At 47.6% G+C, this 13,246-nt stretch overlaps 1 protein-coding gene across 1 annotated transcript in view; it reads right to left on the reverse strand.

Annotated features, from left to right (window-relative positions):
- Positions 1–1,465: 1,465 nt before the first annotated feature.
- LOC120836986 overlaps positions 1,466–13,246 on the reverse strand; it is a 47,491-nt gene continuing 35,710 nt past the window's right edge. Inside the window, exon 5 of the mRNA XM_040206143.1 lies at positions 1,466–1,617. Within this exon, the coding sequence (XP_040062077.1) occupies positions 1,466–1,617 (152 nt within the window). The remainder of the gene's footprint in view (positions 1,618–13,246) is intronic.

Genomic DNA, 13,246 nt, shown 5'->3' on the forward strand with positions numbered 1-13,246 from the left:
GTGAGAAGCAACTGTTGTTAAGTTCGAACACGGGACTTTGTTAGATTGAAACATGTGAGGTTGTTGTAGAACGCTCGTGCAATGTGGGGCAACAGTATACATTTGGCTTGTCTGAATCACCCGCCACAAACATGAATATGGGTAAAAGCTGAGATTTTTAAATAATATATCAACAAATGAAACACTGCTTCCGCTTGTTGTTTTCTCCTGGTGCGTCACGGAATTCAATTTCGTATGCTCTCATTTGATGGGATAGATAGAAAGAAAACTTTCCTAGATATAACTAAATGTGGTAATCAGCAAAATACTAATGTAATGTATATGTAACGACACGTTCCATTTTTTTAACTGCAACAGGAACGAATCTCTTTTTTTTAAATATAGAACTGGTAATGGGAACGCGTTCCAAAAATCAGAAGGAACGACGGACGATCTTTCGTTCCTTTTTTGAGGAACGTGTACAACACTGGTCTTGTGGAAGCACTCGTGCCGCCCTGCATGACAGAAACATGCCTATATCTAAAGTTGACGTTTCTGGACGTGAAGCTATATGGCGGCTGTGAGACGCTGTTTGCTTGGAGACCTGATGGCACTCGGGCAGCTTGTATTCGTTGACATGTCGAATGCTTTTGGCTCCTTGGTGGATCGCGAGCAAAGAATCTTAATTGTGATATAGAATCACCCCAATGGCGCGCCTTTTGAAGGGAACACTTAAATCGGTTTCTTAACGAATTCTGATGTAATTTGGGACAGCGTCGTATTAAGCGGTCCATTTATTTAGCAAAAACATGAAAAAAAAGGGTTAATCTGTATAGGGATATAAGAAAATGTAGCTTTGTTTTTGTATGCTAAAACAAGTTTGCGCAGAACCACCAACCCTCTTGAAAACAAAAGAGAACGTTTATACGATATTTTTCCATTAAACGTAACGTAACTTTTTTTCTGGAGTATGTACGCTATGTACTCGAATGTTCTCGTATGTTGTTTGAATACAAACCATGTACTTGGCTAATAAGTCCTACGATCTGTTCAGAAACGCAACCAAAGTGTTACCGAGGGGGCTTGCGAAAGTTCAAGATGGCGGCTGGCTTCTTGAAGCGGGCGATACTGCTTACAAACTAGAAATTAAAAAAAAAAAAAATTGTTATAGTTACCTTGTGCTGATGCAACCTTTATCAAAATGAAGCCCCTCGGAATATGAAGGAGCTGTGTGATATAGAAATTCTCCTTCTTTATTATTTTTTCTCGCGAAACCAGATGAAAAGCTTCTGGAGAAAGTAATATGTCGTTTTATTTAATTCGTAGAGTCCAAAACCACGACGCAAATCCCAATATGCTGAATTATACATGGTGACTTGTTTCAGTAAAGCTTCCATTGAAGGTTGAAAATTCGTTGACAGTTCTTATATAGTTCTAAATTCATTGCTGCTTCGTAAGTACCTATATATATATAAAGGTAGCGTTGCTATTTTTTACCGCATATTGTTTCATTGTAGATATAATATTTTGGTGTCTCCGTAGAGTCATCAGCCTTATTCACGTTTTTGTTGTAAGTAGAATGGCAAGTTTCGTTTATCTTAGTTTCATCCGTCGATCCAATCATCCACACCTGCAAAGCTGGAACAAGTGTTTTGGCGTCAATGTACATGCATAGAAAGTTCTAGAATAGCGCACTAAATTTCAGCACACGTTTGATAACGCGTGCAAAAAAACGAAAAACTTCTACGCTAACACTGTCGCAGACAAGAGCTTTCAAATGGTTATCTAAATGGTTTCAAATGGTTATCCCTCTTAAAAAAAAAAAAAAAAAAAAGAAGAAAAAAAACCTTGTGCATTTTAACGGCATCAAGACGCCCAGCAGTAGTCACAGCTTTTAGTGTGCATGCGAAATGCTATGACTAAATAATGAAACCAAGCTTTTGCCCTCAATAACACTATATTTGTTTAAATATAAGGAATCCGCTCACGTCAACGTCCTTGGCTCACGTCGACACGACCACGCGTCGTCTCGGCAAGAGCAGTCTCGTATTCACCTTAGCCGACAAGCGTTTGCTGTTGCAACCAGTATGTTTTTGGGGATCGTCGCCCTCCATGCTAAATCTTCGAAACTTCTTTTAGTGCATTTTCTGCAGGGGTGAGGGAGGCGCAAATCTGTATTGCAAATTGCTGTCGCGACGAGGCCATCTCTACCGCGGTCACATTTGCCGCTGGGATGCGACTCGCAGTTTCGTTATCGAAGGCCGCTCATCTCGGCCCTTTAGACCTTTCCCATCCTCTCCTTTTCCTTCAAATGCTGTCGCATTTAAAGGAAAAGGTTACCTCGGCGCGCTCGGAGATATTGAAAAGTGCTGAGAGTAGGTACACTAATGAAACTGCTGATACTGAGTATAAAACAGGCGGTCACACAATCAAAGGAAACGTTTTATCCCGCGTGTTGGGACATCTACGCGGTCATTTTATTTGTACTACTGTATACCTGGTAAATTACATATTATATAAAGCTCTAATAAGGCCTAAACTTGAGTACGCGCGTTTATTTTGGGATCCTGGGTATGTAACACTAATGGCCCGTTCACACGATGCATTTTTCTCGCGCATCTAGTGTCGCGAAATGGTTGCGCCGTCTGAACGAGTCCGAAAAGGACGCGCGCATCTAAAAAAAAGTTGCGCGCACACCTCGCTTCTGGAGCGAGCTTTTGCTGAAACTTTGCCGAGTCCTGTCAGTCACTCTGAGAGCGCCGCCAATGGCCGCTCAGAAACGCTCTCACGTGGCCTTTGAGGGGGGAGCGAGCTGTTTGAGAAGACCACTTCACTGCCGGTGTTGTAGCGGAGCCAAATCAGAAAAAAAAAACCGAAACCACGAACGATGGATACTGCCGGCGCTTCCGCAAGCACGTCAAGCACCACTGAAGGAAAAGTAAGTAGCATATCGGAAAAAAAATCCAGCGATGGACGAAGACAATTAGCGGGAGTTGGCGAGATTAGAATAGTGCTCATAGCGTTGTTGTCGCGACGATACCGCTGGATAAGAGACCACCGAGTAAACTGAAACCAAGTTTGCTTTGTTTACAAGCGAACGTGATACCATGTGCGCTCTCTGAAACAGCTGGCACAGTAGACTCGGGGCAGACATGGGCGCCGATAAGTAACCAGATTGGGCACGTAGCGTTTCTATGAATACCATGTGCATTGATAGGAGCTTTGGCAATGAATTGGCTGCGTACGGGCTCGGCGCCGGCACATGTCCTGCACGTACAGGTTGCCGCCTCAATCGGCTTAGCGCACACGCGAGATCGCTCCAAGTAGTGCAATATGTGAGATTAAAGTGAATTGACTGCATAAAATGCGCAAAGCAGGTGCCCAGATAAATAGCGATCTGATTCGGAGCTCACTCAAAACGGTGCATCGGTGTCTGTTGTTGTTGCACGTAAAGCGGTACGTGTGAACGAGCACATTTCGAGAAACTTGAGTGTCGCGAAACTGTTGCGCGCCTAAAAGATGCGTCGTGTGAACAGACCTTAACAAACGCTGTAGAGCGCAGCTCTTAGGCACCCATTTCAGGGTTTCGCGCCGTCGCCGTCGCACTATGAGAATAATGCAATTTTCCCGTTAAACTTAACAGGGAAATTTTAGCTAAATTTATCGGGACGTTTAGCTGAAATGTCCCGGAGCAGGAGAGGAGGACGGGAAGGGACAGAGGGGGAGGAGGGGCATACCCTCCCCTCTGTACCCTCCTCTCCTCCTCCTCAAGAGCTTCGCTCTAATTCGGCGTTACAAAGAATTGTAAACGTCTGCCATTTTTTTTAGATCCATTCAAAACCGCGCCACCCGTTTCATCATATCCAATTATTTTCGTACTACTGTCGTTTCATCAATGAGATCAACCCTGGACTTGCACGACCTCGCTTTACGTTGCAAGTATCTTCGTCTCTCTCTCTCTCTCTCTTACATCGCATTTATAATTCTATCCCGACTCTCGAAGACCAATTGTTTCTTGGCGCACCATATACCTGCCAACTCGTGCCGATCATAAGTTGAAGGTTGGGACACCAGCATGTCCTACGAACATTTATTTTGCCTCCTTTGACAGGCGCAGGACTTGGATCCTGGGAGGTATTGACAGAGCACGCGCGAGCACGAATGCTTCACCCGCCACACCGCTACTACATTGCTAACTGTATCGTCACGACCGCTATGCTTGCGTCGACTACACGGGTATATTAACCACATTTTGAAACTCTGCTGACATTCAGTGTCTCTAGCAACTGACTTTGGGACTGCGAGGACACTATTAAATAACAACCCGATGTCGGCGTGACGTCCAGCGGGGGAAGCATTAGACCCACATCGTGTGGCTCCTAAGGTTTTGCTCCCTATGGACCCGTGTTGATGTCTCTGCTAGTGTCGTCGCATCGGGACAGAAGTAACATACCCAAATAATAAAGTGTATTTCCCAAATGATGCGAACAGAATTCTGACGGCCTTTATTTGACCTCTAGGTCAAACAAAATCATGAGCCATACCACTTTGGGAAGATGGATGACCAGCCAAGATCTTTAGCACACGACACCGACGTGACACAGAATTTTGAACACAGGTGCGAACACGTTTATTGCCTTGATCGGTGATCATCGTGACGAAAGGTACGCGCACACATGTCGAGGACTCTCGCCGCCTCGAAAAGCCGGACGAAACTGTACTCCATTTCACCTTAGGTTGAACCGCAGCGAAGGCTGGAAGCCCGAGCTCATAGCGTTGGCAGCTGCCCTGATGCACGAGAGCTTGTGCCGCCGAGATGTGCCCTAGACCAAGGGGCTCGCGATTGTAGCCAGTGCATCCTATGGCAAAATGGAGTATAGACATGCGCGACGGGACCGCCACCCGGCGGAAGGAAAGGAAACTAGGCAAGCAAGCGCTTGGAACGACGACAGAGAGGGCGGTGCGCTTCCCTCCTCCTTCCTGCTAATTTCCCTGATAAATTACCTGAGAAATTTGTTCCGCAAAAGCGGAGAAATTTTTCTGCTAAATTTGGAGCGGAAAATTTTCCGATTCATTTGGCGGGAAAATTTTCACGCTAAATTGGGCGAGGCAATTTTTTCGCTAATATTAGCGGGGAAATGAAGTTTTTGCTGACGCACACGAAAAATCCACAAAACCCTAGCCCTAAACAGCTTTGCTGTAAAACAGCACATCGAACCGGCGGGACTGTCAATGCGGAGTGAGTGTCCGACACCACCGCTCGACTAGGAAGACGAGGCGACAAGAGTGCCAATACTAAAATCGAGGTCAGGGTTTAGGCTACTCATGCGGGAAAGGTCCGCGGGCTTCATTTCTGTGGTCGGGGGCAGAGAGTCCTGGCCAGGTAGGGCAAGTCCAATGCCTTACTAGGCCTAGGCCGTAGACGAGCACCGCCAAGGCGTCACAGGAGTCTGAATTTCGCTTTCGGGCGAGGTCATCAGCACTTGGCGCACACGGGCAGCGCACACGACCGAGCTGTCGGGCGGCTACGCGTTGATGCAGTATATTGTAGAGCTTCCGTACTGTAGGTCTCGGCGACCGGTAGTATCGCTGACGGTGGTAATCGCAATCGTCTCCAGTGTCCGACGAGTTTTGAGCACACGCGGTTGCCTCAAGCTTCTTCTGACGTCACGCTACCCCTCAAGCACGAGCGGAACGTAGGCAGAGGTTTTTAACGAATACTCGCTAAAATATTCGTAAAAGGAAGGGGTCCCCAGTTGTAGGGTTTTATTTTATATCACACAAAAGTTAACAACATTTTGTTTCGAGAATATCGAAATGTTCGTAACTTTTGCTTAAGTTATATTTACAAACTTTTTTTATCGTAACATACGAGTTGTGATCAAAAAGTTTCGGGACTGATTTTGTAGCCTAAAAAGAAGGGACAGCACAGTGATGCGCGCGCAGCAGTCGAAGGAGGAAATCGTGTATCGTTATAGCAAAGGGCGTCGCTTTGTGAACGTTTGAGCTGCGCTACTCGCTTTTTTTGTGACCACGTGCACGGGCACATTGGCGATTTTACCATGGACTGTGTGACAGCGTAGAATTAAAGTGTATTGTTACACAAATGGCCTGCAGTTACGCAGCGACCTGCAATGACAACAGTTGCTAAATAAGAGCGTTGGTATTCAATAAAGTTCGTTGATCGTTGGCTTCCAATCTGCAAGTTATCACACTGGCGACGAGGATGGGATTACCAAAGCCATAGCGGAGCTGAAACCCAGATGGACACCTAAAATCAAGTACGGCATCGAAACGATGCACAACGAAGTTCCACGAACGCTTCTGCCGACGACGCTGCCTTCACGGAACATGTCAGCAGGAACCAGCGTCGCAGCAGGGAGGACTACAAATCGATAAGTGCAACTTTCTATTGAATCTGTCATCTCACGGCTCGAATAGATAGACGAATTCGACGAGAAAACGCAAAACTTCGATTCGTACCGGAAAACGCTCCAGTACTTTGTAACAGCAAACTACGTTGCGGAACCTAAGAATCTCCTAGTGTTCCTGACAGTGATTGATGGCTCGCGCGCATGCGAGGTGCTCAAGAATTTAGTAGTTCCAGCTGTACTAAGGGAAAAACGGTTCTTGAAGTGACCGCTCTACTGTAAAGCCATTACAGCCCCAAGGGCTGTAGTGGCTTTACTAAGCGGGCAGCGGTGCAAATTTAATCGAAGAGTACAGCAAGAACAAGAAGGCGTGGGAGCCTTTATAATAGAGTTGAGGCAAATCGCCCGGAAATGTGATTTCGGCCAGTGTCTGAAAGACGGTTTACGAGACAGGCTCGTCGCGGGGCTCCGAAGCGAAGAAAGTCTGCGCGCGTTGTTTGCCGTAGAGCTGCTCTCATTCAAGTGTGCTTGTAAGGTTGCCGTGGGCAGGAAACTAGCAGTGATACAAAAAGCTTTGTTGCATTCGTCGAGCGACTGCTGGTAGAAGGGTTACACTTACACGAAGTGTTCCACCGTGGGACACCTGCAGAAGGTGTGTGGCAAGGGCATGAAAGCAACAAAAAGCACTAACTTCGTCGAATCATCTGATGAGGACTGCGACCTCGCTATGTACTATTGCAGTAAGGCGTAAGATGCGCTAGATAGCGGATATTATGTAACCATAAAGGTAGTGGGGAAGGACGTAACAACGCAGGTGGATACCGGGGCGGCCGTCAGTTATTCCTGAAAGTGTGTACGCGGGGGAAATGCGGTAAAAGGACTTCCGAGCCTTGCCACGCAGTTCTGAAAACGTACATGGAGGACAGGTTGCCTATAAAAGAGAAATGTTATCTGTCGGTACTTCACCGCAATTAATCCATGGTTCAACCGGGAATTCTGGTTAACGATCATGGAAAACAATTTCCAGTACTACTGGAGCGGAAATGGTTGGAAAGGCTCCAACTACATTGGAAAGCGCAGAACTGAGTCGGAACGGAAGATTGGGTAGCAACATTGCGTGCGAAGTTTCTACGAGTTTTCAGCAGATCATGGAGTTATCAGTAATTACGAAGGGAAAATGATTCAGAAATAAAACAGCACGGCAGTCTTCTGCAAGGCGCGCTCTGTACCATTTGCTTTGCGAAGTGCTGTCGAAAAACAGCTGAATGAGCTGAAGGAAAAAGAGATCGCCAAAGGAGCGCCTCAAAGTGACTGGGCGATACCTTTGGTGATGGTACCAAAAAGAAACACTGAGACGCTTTGGGTGGCGACTACAAAGTCAGCATCAATCCGGTCTTGGAGGCTGATCATTATCCAATACCACACCCTGATGACTTGTTCACGGCCACTGGGGGCGGAAGTGTTCTGTGTGCACTTGACTTATCGTCAGCGTACCGGCAGGTGTTACTCAGCCCAGAGTCGAGATCACTTTTGGCGGTCAACACAGATATGGGGTCTTATGAGTTTTAGCGGCTTCCGTTCGGTGCGACTAGTGCCCCAGCCATATTGGAGCGCAGCTCTTAGGCGCCCGTTTCCGTGTTTCGCGGCGTCGCCATTGCCGTCGGCGTCGGCGTAACCGCGCTAAATTTAACGGGAAAATTGACGTCACGTGACCTTAATACTAATTCAATTTCCCGCTAAATTTAGCGGGAAATTGAATTGGTGTTGAGGTGACGTGACGTCAAGTTTCCCACTAACTCTAGAGGAGAAACTTAATTTGTTCACAAGTGACGTGACACAAAGTCATGTTACGTCATTTTTCCCACTAAACTTAGCGGGGAGCTGAATTTGTGTTGAGGTCACGCGGCGTCACTTTTTCAGCTAAATTTAGCGGGGAAACTTTGGGAAGGGGGAGGCTATCGAGGAGGAAGAGGATGGGAGGCTACTCAGGAGAAGGAGGGGAGGGTACGGAGAAGGAAAAGGAAAGGAGCAGAAAAGAAAGGGAGGAGGAGGAGGGGCATACCCTCCCCTTCGTACTCTCCTCTCCTCCTCCTCAAGAGCTGCGCTCTAATTCCGCAATAGAGATTTGTAAACGTCTTCCCTTTTTCAGTCGTTCATGGACGAATCACTCTACAAAACGCCAAGCATTGGTTGCTACATAGATGATGTAATTATTGCTGGAAAGGGCGTTGATGATTGCCAGCAAATTCTGGAGCAGGTCTTGAAACGCTTGAACAAGTCTAACGTCACCCTTAAAGGGACCGTGAGGGCAATTTAATTTTTTTTTTTTTAAAGAAGGTGTTTTCGGAAGCATTGGGGTCCTGGCATGCCACACAATTTTTTCTAGAAAGTTGTAACTCTTATTTCTGTACCTGCAAATAGATTTGCGAAACCGAAACAAACAATCAGATTTCTTCCCTTTTTCGCCTCTGGAAAGAGAAGTGACGTCAGGGAGCACTGTCGGCATCAATAGGATTTAGTGCACACGCAGTGTGGTTCCCGTGGTTCGCTCGAGTGCACGGCGGTCTGTGAAGAAAACCTGGAAGAAATGTACGACAACGCCGCGCTCGCTAACGAGTTTCAGCTCCCGTTCAGCGACCTCACGCCGACTGAACGGGAGATGCTGCTAAGGACGCAGAACTCTGGATTGGCGACCGATGCAGCAATGCTGCGCATTGCTCCATCGGTCGGCAGTTTATGCGAATTAACGTCGCCCGATCGACCGCACGTCTTTAGCCGACCTTTCGCGCGGCTACTACTGCACATAAACGCGGCATGATTGGTGAGACACCAGTTCGCAAAGCGAACACGAGACGACGCACGAAACCAAAACCAAAAGTCCGCCGCCCCCGGCGCCCGTACCTCGTTTTCTTCTTTTTTGTCCATGGTTGCTCGATGCTTGTTACGCGCCCGAGGTAGCAGTGCGGGATGCGTTCAACCAGTGACAAACGGAGGGATCGCTTTAGATTATGCTTTTATACACGGTATGAAACCTATTAATTCCCAACTGCAACTTCAAAATATTATCCAACGTTCAAATAAACTTTTTTCATCACATCTCACCACCGAAATCGAAACCAAGAGCGCGTCTATCGTTTGAACCAATCGCCAGACGAGGAGCCCGTTGTAGTCACGCTTCGGCGCATCGTTCCCGGCGCTATTATTACCGCGCCTGTTTGCTCGATTGGTGCGGCACCCAAACTTCTGTTCGGGCTAGAACTTGGTCAACAGCATTTGATACGTGCCTGACATCCATTTCAATCGTCGAATAAAACTTCGAAACTGCCTTCATGGTCCCTTTAAGGAAGGAAAATATAAATTCTTCAAAGACACATTGCCGTACCGAGGTAACAAAGTGATCGGTGATAGAATTTACCCCAGAAAGGATAAGGTAAAAGCAGTAGGGGAAAGACCCGCACCCTTGAAGGCGTTTTTGAGAATGTGTAACTTCTATTCTAAATTCCTAGAAAACGTGCCCACTGTGGCAGAGCCACTGTACAGTCTTTTAATGAGGTCAAACATGGTGCTGGACTCGAGAGTGCAATGATGCGTTTTTTGTCATCAAAGAATTGATTATAAGCCACGGTGTGTTTGTTCATTCACTATGATGCCCATAAGCCAATTGGTCTGTTCTGCGACGCGTCCGCCTATAAGCTGGGGCAGTAATTTCATACGTGACACCTGAAGGTGACGAATGGCCTGCCGCATTCGCGTCGCGAACGCTTACGAGTGCCAAAATAAATTACGCACTGGTTGAGCGGAAAGTGTTAGCTCAATTTTTCAATTAAAGAAGTTCCGCCGAGTTTTGTACGGGCATGAATTTATGCTGTACACAGACCATCAACCACATCTGGGGATTTTTGGGTACGACAAACCCATTCCAACGCTTGCGGCTGTCAGTATGCAAAGGAGAACCTTGGTTATCCCAGTGTACCGTTATAGGCTGAAATACCCCAAAAGTAGAAATATGAAGTGCCTGATGCGCTGCCAAGGCTCGCGAGAGTTATATCGCGAACCGTAGAGCCTGCAGTGTGTCTTTCTCTGTTTCTATATATGCCCCTTATAGCAGCAGATGTGGCGGAAGTAACGAAGTCAGACGTAACACTGGAGTAGGGGGAGTTCGCGTTAAACCGGTGGCCAGGAAAGGTGTCGGACCCTGAGCTACAGCCTTATCTTGTGCGACGGAATAAGCTCTCCTTAGAACAGGACTGTGTAACCTAGGGAACAAGAGTCATTGTTCCCGGGAAGCTATAAAAAAAAAGTGAGAGCCCTTCCACCCCGTGAAGAGGGCAGTCCAGCGAAGCTGGCGCTCTGGTGGGAATTGCTATGTCGGGCTGGGAACAGCGACAACTGCGGTTTCACGTTGGCGGCGTGCCCACTCTCGCTTCTGGGCGCGCCGACGCTCCTCGTACTCCCGCTGCTCCTCTTCGGAACGTACAACACGGGTGCGACCCATGTGAAGTCTGTAAGTCCAACTGATAAGGGCAGTTGGCGCGATTTTCGGCAAGTGGCCGCCGAACAGCGCGCAGCATAGCGCAATGTCAGGGGGGAGAGAGACGCCGCGGGTGGGGCGCCGGCGTCTGCAGCATTAACTGTTCTAAAGCAAAAGTCTAAAACAAATGGAATCTTGCACGCGCGTTCGTCAACGCTTTATTTCGGTTATTTACTTCGAATCGCTTATACGCGGAAGGCGCGCGCGCGCGGCACAGGCGTCTGCATTATAAACTGTACAAAACTGTTAATCTACGCTCAGTCTGACCCCGGAGACGATCTGCCAGAACCAAGTCATTGACAGCTTGGCTGTAAAATCGGTCCTAGCACAGCTTCACAAGGACCACCCAGGAGCCAGTCGAATGAAAATGTTGGCGAGGAGCTACGTGTGGTGGCCGAATATATAGATGAAACATAGAGGAGCAGGTGCAATAGTGTACCATCTGCCAGGCAGTATAACCAGCAACCAGCAATAAGACGATCAAAAAGTCAAGGAGCGCTTGGCTGCCTATGGGTTGCCAGAGGAATTTGTGTCACACGAGTTAGCTGAATTTATGCCTGTTGACTTGATCACGCATACCAAGACGCCGCCATATCACCCGGCCTCCAATGTAACGGCCGAATTGCTTGTGCGAATAATTAAGAAAGCGCTTCTAAAACAAGTGTTAGAGAATTCATTAACGGGAGTAAATGTGTCCCTCCAAGAAGGCCTCGGCAGCTACTTGTTTAGTTACCGAAACACGCCTTACAGTGTCACGGGAAAACACTTCCTGAGCTGTTCATGAAGCACCATCCTCGTGTGAAACTAACTCTACTAAAACCCAGCCTTGTTGCCGACATCCAGAGAAACAGTTCACTATAAATGAACAAAGAGATCGTTCCCGATTGGTAGATTATGCTTTGAAGATTGGAGACGGTTTTTTTTTTTTGTAAAAACTGTCAGGGGGAAGGAGTGTCTTGGAATAACGGTGTTGGGCAAAGCGTCAGCCCAATGACGTACGTAGTAAAGTTTGATTTCCATGTTCAGGATACACATGCCGGTCACATTCGCGAACGCCATGACTGTTCCGCTCCAAGCGCATTGCCTGACAGCGAAGGAACCCCTGAGAACGACGCAACGGAGGCGACGTTTAACGCAACTCCGGTGCCGCACTTGAAGACTGCTCTACCACCAGCAGGCAAGCCAAGTGACCACCAAGATTCTCCCACCTCTACAGCAGCCAGATCAGCCACTAAAGCAGCCACGTCAATCTCTGAAACGCCGACCATCCAGACAGGAGCACTGCCGGACGATGCGGTGCGAAGGAGTGGGTGCTCAAGACAGTCACCTAAACGCTTTGTGGCACAAGACTTCAGGAAGTGATGTGTTGTGATTTTGGGGGGAGGGATGGAGGAGGAAGAAGACGTGCTTCGAATAGGTCTGTGCTCTTTTCGTCTCTCTTATTTGTGGCTATATTTTAATAGTATCAACCTTCTACACGTTTTTCTTTGAGCCTATACAAGTGCGAAGCCTGCCTCCAACTGCATGTAGGCAGGTGTGCCGGTCGGCTGGGGATTATTCCTCGGCTTTTCTGAAACGACTCCGCTATGTCCACTAGTACTCCCTCACTAACGGCAAGTCAAAGAGCTGCAACCGACCGATACAGCGTGAGTTCCTCGATATGCGGTACATCTCTTGCAAAATCGGAGTACGAAGCTTCCGCTGCTGACTTGGCAGAAGACCTCACAGCTGGTCAACATTCAAATATCAACGTATTGAATGCCGAAGGGTCACAACTCTGTGACATGGAGCTCAACGACGACGAAGAAGGCTGGCAGACCAAAGGAGCTAAAAAACGCAAGAAGACTGACTCAAACTCAAGCAAAAGCACGGATACAGTTACCCACTCGCCGAAAGTGACAGAAGGGCTGACTGTCATCTTTGTATCAACGGGTGAAAATCAGCTCATCGCAACACTCAGCAGCCTTAAACTGTCAATTGCTTTGGAACAAATGTGCCCGGAGTGCATTCTTTAGGTCCATCCCAACAAAAGACTCAACCTAATTGCAGTAGACACACGCAATGGTAAGACGACTCGAACGCTCCTTGCCTGCTCTGAGCTTTGTGGAATGAAGGTCAGAGCATATGAGCCGGTTCCGCGACACTACGCCGTCGCAGTCATCACAGACGTTGATCCTGCGCTTTCTGAAGTAGAGATCGAACAGAACGTGAGATCTCCGGAAGGTCGAGTGGCAAGATTGCGACGACTTGGCAAAAGCACAGCAGTGAAGCTGTCCTTCTCTACAACGACACTGCCAAGTTATGTTTACCTCGGCCATGTCCGTCACCCAGTCTCTCTATTCAAGGAACGCCCCATACAGTGCCG

The sequence above is a fragment of the Ixodes scapularis genome, unplaced genomic scaffold (assembly GCF_016920785.2).
Source record: "Ixodes scapularis isolate PalLabHiFi unplaced genomic scaffold, ASM1692078v2 PGA_scaffold5__190_contigs__length_132052651, whole genome shotgun sequence".
Classification (NCBI taxonomy): domain Eukaryota; kingdom Metazoa; phylum Arthropoda; class Arachnida; order Ixodida; family Ixodidae; genus Ixodes; species Ixodes scapularis.